The following is a 21,825-nucleotide window of genomic DNA, read 5'->3' on the forward strand; positions in this document are numbered from 1 at the left end:
TTATGTTTCTTGTTCATTTACACTGCTCATATGCATCACGACAACGTATTTCGTTCTCGTCCAGAGATCTAGAAATATAATTTGTGTGTTAGACTGTGTTGGATAAATCGTGGACATTCCACTGTATCATTTTATGAAGATGTGAAGACGACATGGCAGGTAGGTTTTGAAACCAAAGACGTACGCGTTTGTTGAAAAGTCTTGGAATCGTTTGATAGATATTTATATTACCATTAAAACTTACGTCCTTGTTGTCAAATGACCCACGTGGGAGGGTGTTTACATGACGTCACCCGTTTACGCAATAACCAATGAAATGTGTGTGTTATCATGACGTCATATTGACCTGTCAGATCACTTGTATAAGCTCCGCCCACTAGAGTGCGGTAGTTACTACCGCAGATGGGGCTTTGACATAAGTATGCTCATCACTTGTTGAAATACTTGCAAGTCATACACTGAGACACACATGACCTTATTGACATATAGATGAGTGAGTGAGTTGGGTTTAACGCCGCTTTTAACAGTATTCCAGTTATATTGCGGCGTGTCAGCTTAATGTGGGAGGAAAGTCCGAAGTGATGCAGGTCTCAGACGTTTACCACTTCGGTGAAACCCACGAGAACGGGTATGGTGCTGACAAACCTAGAAACATAATCGGGGCGAACCGGGATTCGAACCCACAATCATAGGTTTATGGCGTGCCCAAGGGACGCAACTCTGCACAGCGAATTGCAGCGCCTTAGACGACTAGGCCACCCGTGCCCCCGACATATAGATGACCTCACTGACATCCAGATGACCTCATAAACATGATAGATACCTCAAAGAATGACGATATTGATCTCTGCTTGTCTCCCTGAAAAAAAAAAAAAATGTTCAACGCTATTCAAACTACAAAGCTTCATTTTATAATATATACTGTGCAAACATGAAATACTAAGAATTTCACCTCCTCTTGTTTGAAAATAACATATATAAAAGTATCAATGAATGTGACGCTGACAAAACATTTTGAATCATCAAATTAGCCTAAACCCAGACCAGGGATGAACAACGTAAATTAAATCCACTTAGTCAGAGAATTAATTTGGACAAGTAGTTTATGAAACATAACTAGATTTTGTGGAAAACTAGTTCACATAGACTTATGGTGATTCTTTCCCTGCAAAACTCTTGATTCTAAAAGAAAAGAAATGTAACATCCATAAGAAAGCTTACATCTTGCTTATCTTCAGGTGCCTGCTTCTTCTTGTCCGCTTTAACCATGGTGACCCCTGTGAGCTGTGGTGTCTTCTGTACTGCATGTACTGATGTCAAGACATCATCATCACTCTATCTGACACATCTCCTTGGACACCTGACTGGAAAAGTCATGGTTGAATAGCTCACATTATTTTACACAGAGATTTATCTAGGATTTCAAACAAATTGGCCTTGACAAGAAAATTGGGAAAAAATGTTATTTTGTTCAAAAAGGTTTCAATTTTCTCAAATTCATAATCATTTTAATATTAAAATTTAACATTGCATTAAATCACAGGACCATGTAACTAATTATAATAACAAAAAAAAATCGCAAAAAAAATCTTAGATGAGGCCTTGTCTGAGAGATTTGTTGTTATTATTATTAGTTACATGGTCCTGTGATATTCAATGCAATAATGTTGACTACCGTATTTGACTAATAAGTGCCGAGGGTGCTCTCAAAATTAGAAATAGGGGGCTCTTATTAGATTATAATTTTGGTGAAAGAGTTGAAAGATCGTAAATTTCGTGGTTTATGCTTACAGACTGAAATGCGTATCATACACGACAGATATATTTTTCCAGAATTTAATTTCCTGTAATTAAGGGTGCATATAACACGCGAGTGCATATTATACACGAATAAATAAGTCTTGTGTACATTGATCAATCAGAAGAGTGCTAATTTGGATTGTTCCATAGCCAACATATTGGCAAATATCGCCGTGGGCGCTTATTCTACGTCGAATAGGCCCCAAAAGCCTCTTCCTCTATCTCTATATTATTGGTCCCATTATCAGTGAAATTCTAGATTTTAGGAATAAAGGTAACGGGAAAAACAGTTTCGGAAAGAAGATATAACAAACCAACAACCTGTGTGGAGAACCATCGAGAGCCATAAATGCTTTAAACAAAAAGTTTATAACTTCATCCTTGTAACTTTCTTTCCTACCAGTAGGCTACCAAATCACTGAATATCAGTAGCGTTTTTTTCCTGTCACCAAATACTAACTAGCCACCTTACATAGCATCAGTTATAAATATTAAAGGGAACTATAAATGCATGAATATGGAAGTGTTTAATTCCAACGAGCAGAGTTTTACTGACAAGCTGTCGTCAATTATCTTTTACGTACTGTAGGTTTACAGTTGACAATCCTGACACCAAATTCCCCGCCATTTATTATCGTTTCCAGTAGTGTGAAGAAACGAATTGTGATTGCTACATAGTACCACTTACTTGATAAAGTGTATAAAGTAGTCGTTGTACCAACTGCATTCTTTAGGGGACATTTATTCAAAGTGGGTTAAGTGTCTTAATTATTTTACATTAATAGTGATTCTTGATTCGTTTTAATGGAATTTATATTGCAAAAACAGTTTTGTGTTTCTGAAGTTAAAGAGTGCAGTGTTGTTTACTTCCGGTCATATTTTCAACCTTTGACCTAGCCGACTGCTGCTTGGCTGAACGTTTGACTTCGAACTTATGTACCAATAAAGATGGTCGTTGTGGCTGTAGTTCATGTGTGAGACTGATACTGAAAACTCCTTGACAGTGTGGCAATATCATTGCTAGCTGCGTCGTTGTCGTTCTCGTTTCGGTCTCGGAGTGTTCAGTTACCGACAAAGTGGGCGGTTACAGATAGACCTGTCAGAAAGTCTGCCAATGTGCGGCGTCTGATTTGCAGCAAACTACAAATCATCCCTTGGCTTCAAATAATAAAACAAAAACTCTTACTTTAATCAAATATACTTGTTTTAATTCATCGAAAGTGTATGTTTACTTTGAATTCGATCGGAAGCACCACATATGGAACAGATGATAATTAACAATGAACGGATTTGGGGATTGCCTGTTTTGTTTCTGACTTATATTTTGAATGGTTAAATTAGGCTAAGAGAAAATCTCGACGATCACCAATCAGTTGTCTGCAGGGTTGTAACTGAAGTCTACCAAGAATGTGGTACACAGTAGTTGGAGTTGTGGGTATTTTCTATTACATTTGGAGAACTGTGAGATCTTCACCTGATAATCTAAACAAGGATACATCTATAGATGCTTTCATCGACACTGGTACGATTTATTACATTTTTCTGATATATGCCTGACAGGAGAGACCATAAAATAAAAAAGACAGTAACCGCAATCCTTTCCTGAAAATTTTTATTTGATGTAAAACTAATATCTGCCATATATTAAGTATTTAATCAAAAATGAAAATAGGTGATGCTTAATGATTTCTTAACGTGCCAGCACTCGGCAGTATTCTAACGATGAGCTGCTTTCAGCAGTATTCCAGATGTATGACATTATCATGATTATCCTGTAAATAAATCTGGAACAGATGATAATGTTATGAGCGGGATATGAGGATGTACAACCAACCAGGTCACCCAGCCCTGACAACCTGATACACTTTATATGACAAACGCAGGTTGCAGGGATCAATACAATCCCAGATAATAAAAGAGGGAAATGAAAGGGGAAGCAACTGGGACATTGTTGTTCCACAGAGAAACTGCCATTTGTAATGAGTGAGTGAGTCAGTATGGTTTTTACGCCGCTTTTAACAATCTTCCTGCAATATCAAGGCGGGGGACACCTGAAATGGGCTCCACACATTGCACCCATGTCAGGAATCGAACCTGGGTCTTCGGCGTGACGAGCAATCGCTTCAACCACTAGGCTACACGACCGCCCCTATTTGTAATGAGAAAACCATTCGTAATGTAGAAGCACCAAGGATAATAATCAGGGTGAAACTAGCTCGGATTCAGAACCCTGATTGCCAATCCTGGCAGCTATGGAATACAACCCAGGCCATGAGTTCTTTTCAATTGTACCATTAAAAATAAAATGATTCAAGGGCAATATTTGTTGATTAGTATTTGGCAGCTTAAAAATTTTAGACTTAACATTTTAATGTTGTTTAATTTGATGCTTAAAAAATTACTTGTTTCATTCTGTCTGCTATCTTATTGAAAAGCCTGAAAATATATATGTATCTTGGCAATGAATGTTGTCAGATGTCAGTGAGCCTGACGCTAGAAGTGAGAAAAGCCCTCGAGTCAATCAATACTACAGGCGGTATGACTGCATTGGCCGGCAGATTTTGGTGCTGTATGGAACAGAGTATGGATTCAGTGAAGAACTGGCCAAAACTTTGTTCAACAAGTAAGCTCTATATCTGTTCTATGCTTCTATGTCCAATCAGCTGTTTGAACACATCAGAATAATGTTAAGTTGACCCTCATTAATGAGGCTTTTGCAGGCACAGAAAGTAACATGGTGAATGAGGCGCTTATCCTGTATCATGTCACATTATATCACTCACCTATTGGAGGTGTCACTATGACAAATATAAGCTGTGTTACCCATTGTGTAATAAAATCACATGTAAACAGGACTATTATTGTGACATGACAATTTATGACATGACTAACCATGGGTTTGGTTTATCCTGTGGGTACCCAGGTCCAAATCAGGACCAACCTGACCAAAGTACCCAAGTTACCCGCCCCAACCCTACAAGGCATTCAGTATTTTATTCTGAAAGGAGGATCCTAACCTGCTAACAATCATTTTCAACCAACACATGGTGTCCAGCCAACATATTGTTGTATTTGTGTAAGGTCTAGATCAAAATTAGTTTTTTCCTGTATTATCTGGAACACTTTAAAAAAAAGTTGTTTGCTGACATACCATGACACAAGGTCAGTCAAACTTGACTCAAAAACTCCCTGTATTGTTAAAACATTGACACTTAGGCGTCAAACACCATGAACCCGTTTTTACCCCCAGCAAGGGAATTCCCCCTAGGGGAATTTTTCTGTCTGCCAGTCATTTTTTATTGTCTATTTTACGGTATTTCTCTTTTTCAGATTTAAGTTTGGTTAAATGTTTGTGATTAAGTAAGAACTAGAGTATTTAAATCTGCAAAGTTGCTATGTTGTGTTTACTTGCCCTTTAGGATTACTATAAACATAAATGTTGTGTTTCACAGATTGCTTTGTTTCATGTCAGATTATGTGACCTGGAACCATCCAGCCAGAATGAGTATCCCTGGCAACCCCGGCTGGTTAATGTCCGGGACTTTTCCCATGTTGACCTGAACACTGAACAGTTGTGCCTGATCATCATCTCAACCAGTGGCGATGGTGAGTGAGAACAACCTACTGTCCTCACAACTATTTGTATTGGATCCAAACTTCAGAACTAGGGACAGACATTTGTTATTACTTGGTTTAAAGGTTCTTGTTTGAAAATGCTTTGTTCTGTTTTTGGTGGGCCTTTAGGTTGGAAAATAACATTCTTAAGATCCATCATTGATGCTGCGTACCTGCAGGTGCCCTCTCTACTGTAATTCCATGTACATCTAGAATCCGTTATTGATACTGTGCATCTGCAGGTGCCCCCTCTACTGTAATTTCACATATTGGCATAGTCTACTCTAATATCCGTTATTGATACTGTGCACCTGCAGGTGCCCCCTCTACTGTAATTTCAAATATGGGAGTACTTTACTCTATTATCAGTTATTGATACTGTGCACCTGCAGGTGCCCCCTCTATTGTAATTTCACATATGGGAATACTCTACTCAAACATCAGTTATTGATACTGTGCACCTTCAGGTGCCCCCTCTACTGTAATTTCACATATGGGAATACTCTACTCTATTATCTGTTATTGATACTGTGCACCTGCAGGTGCCACCTCTATTGTAATTTCACATATGGGAATACTCTACTCAAACATCAGTTATTGATACTGTGCACCTTCAGGTGCCCCCTCTACTGTAATTTCACATATGGGAATACTCTACTCTATTATCCATTATTGATACTGTGCATCTGCAGGTGCCCCCTCTACTGTAATTTCAAATATGGGAATACTCTACTCTATTATCCATTATTGATACTGTGTACCTGCAGGTGCCCCTCTACTGTAATTTCACATATGGGAATACTCTACTCTATTATCTGTTATTGATACTGTGTACCTGCAGGTGCCCTCTCTACTGTAGTTTCACACATGGGAATACTCTACTCTATTATCCGTTATTGATACTGTGCACCTGCAGGTACCCCTCTACTGTAATTCCACATATGGGAATACTCTACTCTATTATCCGTTATTGATACTGTGCACCTGCAGGTGCCTTCTCTACTGTAATTTCACATATTGGAATACTCTACTCTATTATTCGTTATTGATACTGTGCATCTGCAGGTGCCCCCTCTACTGTAGTTTCACACATGGGAATACTCTATTCTATTATCCGTTATTGATACTGTGCACCTGCAGGTACCCCTCTACTGTAATTTCAAATATGGGAATACTCTACTCTATTATCCGTTATTGATACTGTGCACCAGCAGGTGTCCTTCCTTATGTAATTTCACATAAGGGAACACTATTATCCATCGTTGATATTGTGCACCTGCAGGTGTGCCCCCGTCAGAAGCCCGGCCATTCTATGACAGCTTGCTGGCCATGACAAAGTCGCTTGCACATCTCAACTTCTCCGTACTGGCCCTAGGGGATTCCAACTACCCCCACTACTGCCATACAGGGAGAACAGTCAGTGCCAGGTAGGTGGATGTCAGAGATATCTGTACATAGTCCAACCCCATCTTCCTCTAAAAGTCCAGGGGAACAGGTGGCCCAGTCGTCTAAGGCGCCGCGATTTGCTGTGCATAGTTATGTCCCTTGGGCACGCCAGAAACCTATGATTGTGGTACGAATCCCGGTTCGACCCGATTATGTTTCTAGGTTTGTCAGCACCATACCCGTGCTCGTGGGTTTCACCGAAGTGGTAAACGTCTGAGACCTGCATCACTTCAGGCTTTCCTCCCACATTAAGCTGACACACCGTGATATAACTGGAATACTGTCAAAAGCGGCGTTAAACCCAACTCACTCACTCACTCACTCTAAAAGTCCAGTTTCCATCCTTGCCGAATTAGGTTGGAATTTCTGGGTTCGATCGTAGCGCCAGCAGTGGCTATAATATGTTGAGTCCCTTCTATGTCTCCCCTACTGACCAGTCCGATTCCACCTCTCGTATCACTTGCATTTGATTCAAAGAAAATGGCGGCGCCCGGTCATGACGATCTGTTTGAACGTCAAGATCTCTTTTGTAGTAAAACAAGTGCTACCTTGCGAAGTGCATCAAATCACTTGATAAGAAACATGAAAAGATTAGCATTATTTCTGTCGAAGCCAAGTTGAACGTACACATCCTTTGCAATTCCTGCAGTCGAGAGAAATCTGCACGTTGAAATCCATGTTGTTTAAGAACTGAATGTGTAGTTCGTTGGACTATGCATAGACTCGTTAGTCCAGACAAAATGCAACTCCAGAATTCCAGTCTAGTTTGGCAAGGGTGGAATCTGGACTTCAATAGTTAACTCCCTTGCCGCAAGAAGATGAGTCCAAGCCTTGTTTAGACATCTTCAAATGAATATGTTAATCTGTGGCCCTATATTTGTACATTGTATTTTTATTATAAAATTGTTAGTGATTTGGTGACTTTGTTCACACCATCCAGCAAGACAAGCAAACAATTTAACATTTATTGTAAAACTTGAGTCAAAATTATTTTTTCACAAAATTATTTAAAAAAATATATCCCAGGCTCCTCTGTCCATTCAGCCAGCATCTGTTTTCAGACTTCTAGAACTCGGAGCTGTGCCGATTGTAAAGTGCCAGGATGTAGACCAGGAGGAGTGGCCAGTGATTGACCAGTGGATGAGTGATGTGTTGTCAGCTGTGACCAATGTCAGTGTGTCACCGACCTTTGACTATCTTGACATCAGGCCATCAGACAATGACACAGGATTCAGTAGACACAAGCCTTTCATGGCCAAACTTGTGGTAGGTATTGTAGACACAGGGTAAACATGCTATAGTAGGTGCAGGATAAACACGGACAAGTAGGCAGAGGATAAACACAGAATGTAGTAGAGACAGGATAAACATGCAATAGTAGGCACTGGATAAACACGGACAAGTAGGCGCAGTATAAATACATAATGTAGTAGGCACAGGATAAACACAGACAAGTAGGCACAGGATAAACACAGACAAGTAGGCACAGGTTAAACACAGACAAGTAGGCACAGGATAAACACAGACAAGTAGGCACAGGTTGAACACAGACAAGTAGGCACAGGATAAACATAGACAAGTAGGCACAGGATAAACACAGACAAGTAGGCACAGGTTGAACACAGACAAGTAGGCACAGGATAAACACAGACAAGTAGGCACAGGATAAACACAGACAAGTAGGCACAGGTTGAACACAGACAAGTAGGCACAGGATAAACACAGACAAGTAGGCACAGGATAAACACAGACAAGTAGGCACAGTATAAAAACAGGCTATGGTCGGCACTAGATAAACACATGCTGTAGTAGACACAGGAGAAATTCGTTTCTTTGCACTCTGCAATATTCCAGCTATATAAAAGTGGCGGCCAATATTTGAATCTGGACCAGACAATCGAGTGATTGATTATGAGCAACAATCCACACCTTTAGGGTTACATGAGACACCCAACGATTCAATCCATTTAGTTGCTGCTTACGACAGGCATAGGTTGCTTGGGACTAATATTACCCAGAATCCCCATGAGGTAGGCACACGGTAGACATACAATGCATTTTGCAACTCTAACCCTTGAAGTTTACCCCCGAAAACTTTTAATGATTCCATCAACACAGCTCAAAGATCTCCGTCTATTGTGGTTTAATGTAAGATTGGAATTTTGACCAAACATTAAGATACTCATCTGTTTCCAGAGTAAGCGCCAGCTGACGACAGTGTCCAGCCCCGAGGACAAGCAGACTGTCCATCTGGAGTTTCATGTGGGGGATAGTCTCGTTTGGACAGCAGGTAATACAGGGGAAGAGTAGGTGGGTAGGGGGGTACTGGGTCTCAGGTAAATACAGAGTGGTACTGGCGAACAGGTAAATTGGGAGAGATCTGGACCACAGGTAAATGTAGAGTAGGTGGGTAGGGGGGTACTGGGTCACAGGTAAATACAGAGGGGTACTGGCGAACAGGTAAATTGGGAGAGATCTGGACCACAGGTAAATGTAGAGTTGGGGGTGGGGGTGGGGACTGGACAATGGTTAAATACATGGGGAGAGATCTGGACAACAGGTAAATATGGGGGGAGGGGAACTGGACAATGGGTAATTACATGGGGAAAGATCTGGACAACAGGTAAATATGGGGGGAGGGGAACTGGACAATGGGTAATTACATGGGGAGAGATCTGGACAACAGGTAAATATGGGGGGAGGGGAACTGGACAATGGGTAATTACATGGGGAGAGATCTGGACAACAGGTAAATATGGGGGAAGGGGAACTGGACAATGTGTAATTACATGGGGAGAGATCTGGACAACAGGTAAATATGGGGGAGGGGAACTGGACAATGGGTAATTACATGGGGAGAGATCTGGACCACAGGTAAATATGGGGGGAGGGGAACTGGACAATGGGTAATTACATGGGGAGAGATCTGGACAACAGGTAAATATGGGTGAGGAGAACTGGACAATTGGTAATTACATGGGGAGAGATCTGGACAACAGGTAAATATGGGGGAGGGGAACTGGACAATGGGTAATTACATGGGGAGAGATCTGGACAACAGGTAAATATGGGGGAGGGGAACTGGACAATGGGTAATTACATGGGGAGAGATCTGGACCACAGGTAAATATGGGGGGAGGGGAACTGGACAATGTGTAATTACATGGGGAGAGATCTGGACAACAGGTAAATATGGGGGGAGGGGAACTGGACAATGGGTAATTACATGGGGAGAGATCTGGACAACAGGTAAATATGGGGGGAGGGGAACTGGACAATGGGTAATTACATGGGGAGAGATCTGGACAACAGGTAAATATGGGGGGAGGGGAACTGGACAATGGGTAATTACATGGGGAGAGATCTGGACCACAGGTAAATATGGGGGGAGGGGAACTGGACAATGGGTAATTACATGGGGAGAGATCTGGACAGCAGGTAAATATGGGGGGAGGGGAACTGGACAATAGGTAATTACATGGGGAGAGATCTGGACCACAGGTAAATATGGGGGGAGGGGAACTGGACAATGGGTAATTACATGGGGAGAGATCTGGACAACAGGTAAATATGGGGGGAGGGGAACTGGACAATGGGTAATTACATGGGGAGAGATCTGGACAACAGGTAAATATGGGGGAAGGGGAACTGGACAATGGGTAATTACATGGGGAGAGATCTGGACAACAGGTAAATATGGGGGAGGGGAACTGGACAATGGGTAATTACATGGGGAGAGATCTGGACCACAGGTAAATATGGGGGGAGGGGAACTGGACAATGGGTAATTACATGGGGAGAGATCTGGACAACAGGTAAATATGGGGGAGGGGAACTGGACAATTGGTAATTACATGGGGAGAGATCTGGACAACAGGTAAATATGGGGGAGGGGAACTGGACAATGGGTAATTACATGGGGAGAGATCTGGACAACAGGTAAATATGGGGGAGGGGAACTGGACAATGGGTAATTACATGGGGAGAGATCTGGACAACTGGTAAATATGGGGGGAGGGGAACTGGACAATGTGTAATTACATGGGGAGAGATCTGGACAACAGGTAAATATGGGGGGAGGGGAACTGGACAATGGGTAATTACATGGGGAGAGATCTGGACAACAGGTAAATATGGGGGGAGGGGAACTGGACAATGGGTAATTACATGGGGAGAGATCTGGACCACAGGTAAATATGGGGGGAGGGGAACTGGACAATGGGTAATTACATGGGGAGAGATCTGGACCACAGGTAAATATGGGGGGAGGGGAACTGGACAATGGGTAATTACATGGGGAGAGATCTGGACAACAGGTAAATATGGGGGGAGGGGAACTGGACAATGGGTAATTACATGGGGAGAGATCTGGACAGCAGGTAAATATGGGGGGAGGGGAACTGGACAATAGGTAATTACATGGGGAGAGATCTGGACCACAGGTAAATATGGGGGGAGGGGAACTGGACAATGGGTAATTACATGGGGAGAGATCTGGACAACAGGTAAATATGGGGGGAGGGGAACTGGACAATGGGTAATTACATGGGGAGAGATCTGGACAACAGGTAAATATGCGGGGAGGGGAACTGGACAATGGGTAATCACATGTGGAGAGATCTGGACCACAGGTAAATATGGGGGGAGAGAATCTGGACCACCGGTAAATACATAGAGGATAGTATTTGAGTGATCATGTAACATCATGTTTACAACATGAGTGTCTAAATACCGGAAATTAGGCACGTGTGTCGTAAACATAGTATGACATGAACACAAATTAAATGTTCTATCTATTACCGAAGAAAATGTCTTCATACAGAGACGAATTTTAAGACACAACAGCAGCGGAACCACAATTTGTCGACTGATGTTAAGAATCTTCAGTTATGACATCGTTTCTAGTGTGACGTCATTCCAACCTCACGTCACATTAAGAATGGAATGATATCAGCAATGCCGTGTGGATGATGGAAACAATACACTGTTGTCTTGTGACGTGATATGACCCTAGGGCACATATGATTTTTATGAAGCCCGATATGTTTGCCCTCGTAGGTAATAAAGAGGGATTAGTCGTGACAGTAGGTAACTATAGTCTGGAAGGGAATCACGCACGCACGAATACGGTGTTAGCGTTGGGCGTCTCAACGTGCCATATTCCTGTGCACCCTTTCGGGTTGAGTTGATTGGCTGAACTGTGTCATATGGCCCTGTGACGCAGGGGTCGCATTATGCAGATATCTTTTTCAATGAATGCTTGTTCCACCCGTGACGAACAGGTCTGGTTGTTGATTATAATGATAGCTAAATAGACAGATTTTTTATTCATACACCGATTGTCTTTAAATGTAATATCCAGTTATGTATGACTGTTTAATAATCTCATACCAACTTTCACTGGAGTAGGTCCGATAGTTTTTCAGATATTGTAATAAACGTCGGTACCTTAAATTACCTTCCAGACTATACCATTGAATGGGTGTGAAAATGATCATGTCATCCTACGATGTGGATATATATTCTTACATTATCACTATTGATTTCTCCAATACCTTTCCTTCTGTAAAATGTTGGGAGGCAGTTCGGTTAGATATATTCTTGTTGCCTACACAACCTCAGTCTCCCAGTCAGGCTTTGTGTTGCAGGAGATGCTGTAGGGATCTACCCACAGAATGACCCAGCACATGTGGCGGCCATCTTGTCCGCCCTGGGGGTGCCTCCTGAGATTGAGGTGGACACGCCACCCTGGGCGTATGAGCCAGCACCAGGTACTGTGGGTTACAGTAGTTTAATGATAGTTTTTGAAAAAAGAATTATGATCCTAATAAAGAAAAACTGGAAAAAACGTAAATCTTATTACATTTTCGTTCAGGACCCTGTTGCACGAAGAAATCTTAGTGCTATGACTATCTTAAAATGTGGGTGTTACGATCACCTTAGCGCTACGGCTATCTTAAAATGTAGGTGTTATGATCACCTTAGCGCTACGGCTATCTTAAAATGTAGGTGTTACGATCATCTTAGCGCTACGGCTATCTTAAATGTAGGTGTTACGATCACCTTAGCGCTACGGCTATCTTAAAATGTAGGTGTTACGATCACCTTAGCGCTACGGATATCTTAAAATGTAGGTGTTACGATCATCTTAGCGCTACGGCTATCTTAAAATGTAGGTGTTACGATCACCTTAGCGCTACGGCTATCTTAAAATGTAGGTGTTACGATCATCTTAGCGCTACGGCTATCTCAAAATGTAGGTGTTACGATCACCTTAGCGCTACGGCTATCTCAAAATGTAGGTGTTACGATCATCTTAGCGCTACGGCTATCTTAAAATGTAGGTGTTACGATCATCTTAGCGCTACGGCTATCCTAAAATGTAGGTGTTACGATCATCTTAGCGCTACGACTATCTTAAAATGTAGGTGTTACGATCACCTTAGCGCTAGGATTGCTTTGTGCAACGGGGCCCAGACAAGGAATTGAAGTTTTGTTTATTCTGGCCGTATAAACATCTAGAAATGTGGTAGAGCCAGAACTGTGTGGGAAACCATTTTGATTGACATATTGTGGGTAATGTAGGTGAAGATGTTCCCACCATTAACTTTCCCGGAGATGGACAGGGTCTGGAATAACTAGGTTTTGTTGTATGTTGCTTCAACACCCCATGGGAATTCTGGGTTAGAATAGGTCACCAGCAACCTCTGCTGGTTGTAAGAGGTGACCAAATAGATTGGGTTTCAGACCCAGTGATTTGGTTGATGGTGTGTCCGCTTACCCTGGCGACGGACGGACAGATGGACGGACAGACGGACAGACTAATTTCATGATTTGCAAAGCATGTTTACTGCCAACTCGGCGTCAGCAGATATTTTCCAAATCTTTTCATGTTTGTAATCAAGGTGCTCATGTAGACCTGTTTTATTTCAATATAGATCATGATTATCGATCAGATCTTCCTGACTGGGGACCGCCATTTTGTTTGAAGCAAATGCAAGTAATATAATAGGTGGAATCTGATTGGTCAGTAGGAGGGACATAGAAGGGATATAACTCGTAATAGCCACTGATGGCACTATGTTCGAGCCACAAAATTCCAGCCTAGTTGACCAAGGGTGCAAACTGGACTTTTACTGTCAGTTAAATCCCTTGCCTCAGGAAGATGTGATAAAGCTGGATTAATACTGATTGCAGTGTAAATCATCCTTTCTCTCTCCACCTCCAACTCACAACACTCACAAACCTTTGCTCCCCTTGTCTCCAATTGCCAATATCTATACTGTCCATGCAGACAAGGTGAGCGTGAAGGAAGCTCTGTTGCGGTATTATGACATCAAGCATGTTCCACCAAAGCTACTCCATAAGATACACAATAAAGACAGCAGACACACAGACAGTCTTCAGAAGCTTCTGGACAAGGGGGTAAATATGTTGGTTCGAGTGGTATTGTAGCAGAGATATATTTTGTAAAATCATTAATTGTATATTCATAGTAATCGAGTGAGATAAAATTTGATAATTATCTCAATAATGTAAAAATTTCTTGAAGTTGCTTAACAGTTTCAAAGATTCATATTGTCGACATGGTATGAAGTATTACGTAGATGTGAGAAGGTGTGGAGGTGGCCAGGTGTTCTTAGATCAGGTACAACTTAGGGTGGAGGGTGAGGAGAGAAGGTGTGGAGGTGGTCAGGTGTTCTTAGATCAGGTACAACTTTGGGTGGGGTGGAGGGTGAGGAGAGAAGGTATGGAGGTGGCCAGGTGTTCTTAGATCAGATACAACTTAGGGTGGGGTGGAGGGTGAGGAGAGAAGGTGTGGAGGTGGCCAGGTTTTCTTAGATCAGGTACAACTTAGGGTGGAGGGTGAGGGGAGAAGGTGTGGAGGTGGCCAGGTGTTCTTAGATCAGGTACAACTTAGGGTGGAGGGTGAGGAGAGAAGGTGTGGAGGTGGCCAAGTGTTCTTAGATCAGGTACAACTTAGGGTGGGGTGGAGGGTGAGGAGAGAAGGTGTGGAGGTGGTCAGGTGTTCTTAGATCAGGTACAACTTAGGGTGGGGTGGAGGGTGAGGGGAGAAGGTGTGGAGGTGGCCAGGTGTTCTTAGATCAGGTACAACTTAGGGTGGGGTGGAGGGTGAGGAGAGAAGGTGTGGAGGTGGCCAGGTGTTCTTAGATCAGGTACAACTTGGGGTTGGGGGTGAGGAGAGAAGGTGTGGAGGTGGCCAGGTGTTCTTAGATCAGGTACAACTTGGGGTGGGGTGGAGGGTGAGGAGAGAAGGTGTGGAGGTGGCCAAGTGTTCTTAGATCAGGTACAACTTAGGGTGGGGTGGGGGGTGAGGGGAGAAGGTGTGGAGGTGGCCAGGTGTTCTTAGATCAGGTACAACTTAGGGTGGGGTGGGGGGTGAGGGGAGAAGATGTGGAGGTGGCCAGGTGTTCTTAGATCAGGTACAACTTGGGGTGGGGTGGGGGGTGAGGGGAGAAGGTGTGGAGGTGGCCAGGTGTACTTAGATCAGGTACAACTTGGGGTGGGGGGTGAGGGGAGAAGGTGTGGAGGTGGCCAGGTGTTCTTAGATCAGGTACAACTTAGGGTGGGGTGGTATGTGAGGGGAGAAGGTGTGGAGGTGGCCAGGTGTTCTTAGATCAGGTACAACTTAGGGTGGGGTGGGGGGTTAGGGGAGAAGGTGTGGAGGTGGCCAGGTGTTCTTAGGTCAGGTACAACATAAGGTGTTTCTAGATCAGCTTTCTTCTACACCCAGTTGGCCAAAGCGAACACTGCATTACACGGTTACCTGGATGAGAGAGAAGTGAGGGACATTGTTTCTGAGTTTGAGTCAGTCGGCCTCACTCTTTGTGATGTTCTAACCTGCCTACGTCCACTGCAGCCCAGATACTACTCTATATCATCCTCCCCTCGTGTGGTGAGTACCACTCTATATCATCCTCCCCTCGCGTAGTGAGTACCACTCTATATCATCCTGCCCTTGCATGGTGAGTACCACTCTATATCATCCTGCCCTTGCATGGTGAGTACCACTTCATATCATCCACAACTCATGTGTTGAGTACCTCCCCTCGCGTAGTGAGTACCACTCTATATCATCCTCCCCTCGTGTGGTGAGTACCACTCTATATCATCCTCCCCTCGCGTAGTGAGTACCACTCTATATCATCCTGCCCTCGCATGGTGAGTACCACCTCATATCATCCACAACTCATGTGTTGAGTACCTCCCCTCGCGTAGTGAGTACCACTCTATATCATCCTCCCCTCATATGTTGAGTACCACTCTATATCATCCTCCCCTCGCGTAGTGAGTACCTCTCTATATCATCCTCCCCTCATATGTTGAGTACCTCTCTATATCCTCCTCCCCTCATGTGTTGAGTACCACTCTATATCATCCTCCCCGCGCGTGGTGAGTACCTCTCTTTATCATCCTTCCCTCATGTGTTGAGTACTTTCTATCTGACATCTCGCTCTTCATACAGGACAGGAACACTGTGTGTGTTACGGCTGCAGTGGTGCGCTATGAAACACTGGGTGTCTCAAGGTCGGGGGTGACGACCTGTGACCTCCAGGATCGAGTGACTGTAGGAGACATGTGTCCAGTGTTCATCAGTCCGAACGATGACTTCCGGTTGCCCAAAGATGTTGTAGCTCCGATTATCCTCATTGGTCCAGGGACAGGACTGGCTCCCTTCCGAGCCTTCATACAGGAGCGAGGTCAGTTCACTTACATCTCCCTCCTGGTTAGAAATAGCCCCAGCATCCTGTTTCTTGTAACAGATGGCTTAATGGGTCAGGTGGTCAAGCTCCATGACTTATTTGATTGTGTTATCATTCCTTGATGGCATGCTCCTAATATTACTCACTGGTTTGTCTGGCCCAGACTTGATTAGTTACAGGCTACTCTCATTTAGCTGTAACATTGCTGTGTGACACTAGACAGCACACAAACCAACAAACCATCAAAACTCCATGTGTGTGTTGTGGGACTATTTATGTGAGTTCGGAATCATATTTCAATATGCTCTCTCATCAGAATTGCATTGAAGTAGAAATAGTCATGCTTTGCATGTCCTTAAAGTAGAAATGGGTATGGTGCTGACAAACCTAGAAACATAATCAGGGCGAACCAGGCCCCTTGAAGTAGAAATATATTCATCATCACAATTATGTTAAAGTAGAAATATATTCATCATCACAATAATGTTTGAAGAAGAAAATCTATTCATGTTTTCCTTTTCCTTCACCAGAACATGAACCAGCCCATGGCAAGATTTTCCTATATTTTGGCTGCCGTTGCAGAGACAAAGATTTCTTGTACCGTGATGAACTTGGTTAGTGAGAATTGTTATGTGATGTCTTAAAGTAAGTAAGGAAAGTAGTCAGTAAAGCAGCAGATTGATAGTGCTGTCATAACTCACATATATCCTCTATCATGTGAGGGAGAATTCATTACTCACATATATCCTATATCATGTGAGGGAGAGCTCATTACTCACATATATCCTATATCATGTCAGGGAGAATTCATTGCTCACATATATTCTATATCATGTCAGGGAGAATTCATTGCTCACATCTATACCATGTCAGGGAGAATTCATTGCTTACATATATCCTATACCATGTCAGGGAGAATTCATTACTCACATATATCATATACCATCTGTCAGAGAGACTGTCAGCGGCTGGCACTATTCGACTGCGGACAGCATTTTCTCGGGAGGGACGGAGCAAGGTGTATGTCCAGCATCTCCTGCAGGAGGACGCCCAGCTTATCTGGACCCTCATCAGCCAGGTCAGTGACAACAGCTCATAGGCCCAGTAACTTGCCATGGCTGTTGAGCAGCCCAGCCAGTGGTGTAGGTATAAAACTGGGACTGGCCATGCTCAGTTTGCTAAAAACTTTTAGAAATAGACTGCATCTATTTATGTTTTAGGATGTTCCCTTGCAAGCAAAACATGACACAGTTTCCTGTTTGGAAGAACATGAAGAGTTAAGCATCCTCACTCTTGCATGACATTAGTTTCCTCCGGGGAGGAACATGAAGAGAAAAGCATACCCACCCTTACATGACATTAGGTTCCTCCTGGGAGGAACATGAAGAGATATGCATCCCCATGCTTACATGACATTAGTTTCCTCCAGGGAGGAACATGAAGAGATAAGGATTGCTAGCTTACATGACATTAGTTGGTTGGTTGGTTTGTTGTTTAATGCTGCACTCAGCAATATTCCAGCTATATGACGGCGGTCTGTAAAATAATCGAGTCTGGACCAGACAATCCAGTGATTGACATCATGAGCATCGATCCACGCAATTGGGATCGATGACATGTATCAACAAGGTCAGCGAGCCTGACCACTCGATCCCATTAGTCGCCTTTTACGACAAGCATAGTCGCCTTTTACGGCAAGTATGGGTTGCTGAAGACCTATTCTACCCCGGAATCTTCACGGGTCTTACATGATATTAGTTTCCTCCTGGGATGAACTTGAAGAGATAAGTATCCCAGTGCTTACATGACATTAGTTTCCTCTTGGGAGGAACATGAAGAGATAAGCATCCCCATGCTTACATGACATTAGTTTCCTCTTGGGAGGAACATGAAGAGATAAGCATCCCCATGCTTACATGACTTTAGTTTCCTTCGGGGATGAACATGAAGAGGTATTTGTCTCCATTCTTACATGACATTACTCTCTTCTAAGGAGGAACATTTAGATATATACTGAAACACAAAAGAAATGTCCCCCCAAGTAATATTTCATAAAAAGTTGTCATTTATATATATGGGTAACTTTTGTCAAAGTTTTAAAATTTAACAGTACCTTGTCCAGAAAAATGAAATATGATGATAAAAAACAAAGCAGATGACAATAAAACCGATTGACCAAATGCATCACGGCAACGGCCATGGTAACCCGATGCACATGAGTTCTATGCAAATTGAAATACACATGCGTTCCCCCATTTCTTGCCCTATAAAAATCCACCCAGATTGGATAACATTCATTCCTTATTGAATTGCTACCATATGCCAAGATTGACAAATCAGTAACACCAAGCCCTTGGACGATTGCAAGCTGGACAAACCGCCACATAGTGGAAAACCAAGGGTCACCACCCGACGTCAGTATCGTCAGATTGTGCAACAACATCTTCAAGATCACTTTGTTACTGCTGCGGAAACTGCTCGACTGACCATGGGGACACACCAGCGACACATTAGTGCGGACACCGTGCATCGACGATTGACGAGCAGACACCTCCACTGTCACAGGCCACACCGAGGATCCATAGTGACACCACGTCATCACTGCGACCGTCTTCAGTGGCCAACACAGCACAAGCATTGGCGCCACCAGCAGTGGCGAAGAGTCCTCTTCTCAGACGAGAGTGGTTACTGTATCTCAACAGCAGATGGCAGAGAGAGAGAGTCTGACGCCGCCGTGAGGAACATTATTCAGATGCTTTTGTTGTTGAGAGAGATTCGTGGAGTGGTCCGAGCATCATGAGGTGGGGTGGAATTGTTCTTGCACAGAGGGTCGGCACTGTGGTCTCCCAGAACATCGGTCTAGGGAGAGGCAATGGTGTCACAGCAGCTGGGTACATTGATCAAGTCTTGAGACCACACGCCATACCTCATTTGGCACGTCGCCGCAACCACGAGTTTCAGCATGATAAGGCCCGTGCCCACACTGCGACCGAAACAAGAAACTTCCTCCAGCAGAATAGCATCAGAACCATGCAGTGGCCTGCCCTCAGTCCCAATTAAAATCCTATTGAGCACCTGTGGGACGAGATTCAAAGACGGCTGAATGACGTCCGACCAAGGCCGACAACTGCAGCTGAACTGCGTCAGGCGTTCCTTAAATATGTGTATTAAAAATGTATAATTTCTCGTCACGATATGGCTGAATTAACTCACTCACTCACATGGTCAAGAGTGTTCATTGACCCTCAATGATCCATGAAGATCGGGGTTAGAATACATCAACTATGCTTGTTCTTAGAGGTGTGAAACAGAATCTGGTAGTCAGGCTCGCTGACTTGGTTGATGCAGGTGATCATATCCCAATTGCATGGAATGATGCTCTTGATATCAATCACTGGATTGTCTGGTCCAGACTTGATTATTTACAGACCACGGTCATATAGCTGGAAAATTGCTGAGTGCGGCGTTAAACCAAAAACCAAAATTGACCCTCACCTTCATGTGTTGCCATTCCAGGAAGGTGCCTACATTTACATCTGCGGGGATGCAAGGAATATGGCTCATGATGTGCACGCTACTCTCATCAATGTCATACAAGGTCAAGGTTGTGTATCAGAGGTCAAGGCCATCCAGTATCTGGCTGACCTTGAGAAATGTGAGAGATACCAGAAAGATGTGTGGGTCACGTGACATTGCTGATTCTGTGTGAACTTGTACTCACCTGTGTGCCAAATATGGAGTCTTGCCATTTATGTTTATGGGATGATTTTAAGTATCTATTTTTATTTCCTATGAAGGAAAAATCTACGTCTACATTGGATGTAGATAGTATTACATGACAATCATTGAGAGATTACAACCTATATATTGTCTCCCTTAGATTATACACATGAGCATGGGTTAAGCACCACCTTCAAATTCACATTCCGAAAAATAATGTCAAAGCCCTTGGTCTAGATTTTCAAAACGATCAAATGGGCCTCTGGCGGGTAAACACATCCCATACAAAGTCATGGACAAAAGTAAGGGACGTTATTCTCAATTACAATGATGAGCCCTTTCATCGAACCCAATTGAACACCTTTGGGATTACCTTGGCAGGTGGGAGCTCTATTTCAAAACCTGAATGAACCTACCCAGGCACTGCACCAGGAATGGCAGGGGATTCCAGTGTTGAAAATCAGACTTCCGATCAGTTGCATGGGCGGATGACTCACGAATGGTGTCCGTGAGAGGGGTGGATAGTACTGGATACGTGAGGTGAGGTGAAATGGGGTTTAACGTCGCGTCCAAGATTATTGCACTTATATAGCGACGTGTATGTGTGTGTGTGTGGCTGCTTGTACTAGTCCGGACTGATGCCGATTTATAGTGCTGGCACACTGAGATACCATGCCGCAGTTTAACATGAATACCCCACTCAGACACAGTATACTGACTCCGAGCCAACCAGTCCTTGTTTTAGCCACTTAATGCCGAGCGCCAGACAGGGTAACAACAAGTACCATCTTTTAACGTCTTTTGGTATGACGCGGCTGGGGATCGAATTCCGGACCTTCCACTCTCCGGGCGGACACTCTACCATTAGACCAAGGAGGGGGTCAGGACTGGATACGCCTGATACTGATTGCAGTTGACAATGACCATTGTTCTCTGTATTATGTGGCAGTCCGATTCATGTGTGGGCTGGGTGCCGATACTCGTCAGCGTTGTTGAAAAGACTGTTTTTACACTTCTACGCTTAGCAAAAATCGGTATCGACTGCTAGTGTAACCTCCATTATTTATTTGATGGTAGTGCCAGTCATTCTGTTTGTCAGTTTAATACTCTTTTGTTGTGTTTCCGACAATAAATCACACCAGTAATTTTTAATGTCACATACATCCGAAAGGGCTCAGTGTTTAATCAAGCTCATGTAAATGTTTGATTGGTATTCTAGACAAATAAGTAAGAAAAACATACTTTATGGATAACAACTTCTGGTTTATTGCATATAGTGACGTTTGGACTCCGCAATATTGAAGAGGACCATCACAATGTTTTCAGTTATATATTTATTATTGAATTGTTGAATTATTTAAACCATTAGGTTACATTATCTGTTTTCAGATATACATTTACAAACTGATTGTTTTATGATACTTTTCATACAATTGCTTATTGAGACAAATAAACTCAAAACCCTTGTTTGTGTCATGAGTCGTCCTTGATGTTGACCATTCCAATGTCATGTCCTTGA

General features: G+C 43.1%; 2 protein-coding genes across 2 annotated transcripts in view; one reads left to right on the forward strand and one right to left on the reverse strand.

The window, feature by feature from the left end:
- Positions 1 to 1,338, reverse strand: part of LOC139455913 (DNA replication ATP-dependent helicase/nuclease DNA2-like) — a 43,961-nt gene extending 42,623 nt beyond the window's left edge. The window contains exons 1-2 of the mRNA XM_071237463.1: positions 1,222 to 1,338; positions 824 to 859 (exon numbers count right to left, since the gene is read on the reverse strand). Of these exons, the coding sequence (XP_071093564.1) occupies positions 824 to 859; positions 1,222 to 1,269 (84 nt within the window). The 5' untranslated portion in view covers positions 1,270 to 1,338. The remainder of the gene's footprint in view (positions 1 to 823; positions 860 to 1,221) is intronic.
- Positions 1,339 to 3,037: 1,699 nt separating this feature from the next.
- LOC139455148 (NADPH oxidoreductase A-like) lies at positions 3,038 to 20,569 on the forward strand. The gene is made up of 13 exons (XM_071236703.1): positions 3,038 to 3,322; positions 4,276 to 4,423; positions 5,273 to 5,406; positions 6,698 to 6,842; positions 7,923 to 8,127; positions 9,058 to 9,151; positions 12,510 to 12,632; positions 14,156 to 14,286; positions 15,617 to 15,778; positions 16,349 to 16,583; positions 17,117 to 17,200; positions 17,540 to 17,664; positions 20,103 to 20,569. Exons 1-13 carry the CDS (start codon positions 3,208 to 3,210, stop codon positions 20,274 to 20,276), a joined length of 1,875 nt encoding a protein of 624 aa, XP_071092804.1. The 5' UTR covers positions 3,038 to 3,207; the 3' UTR covers positions 20,277 to 20,569.
- The last annotated feature ends 1,256 nt before the right edge of the window (positions 20,570 to 21,825 follow it).

Source organism: Haliotis cracherodii, unplaced genomic scaffold, assembly GCF_022045235.1.
Source record: "Haliotis cracherodii isolate W230 unplaced genomic scaffold, xgHalCrac1.p SCAF_11, whole genome shotgun sequence".
Classification (NCBI taxonomy): domain Eukaryota; kingdom Metazoa; phylum Mollusca; class Gastropoda; order Lepetellida; family Haliotidae; genus Haliotis; species Haliotis cracherodii.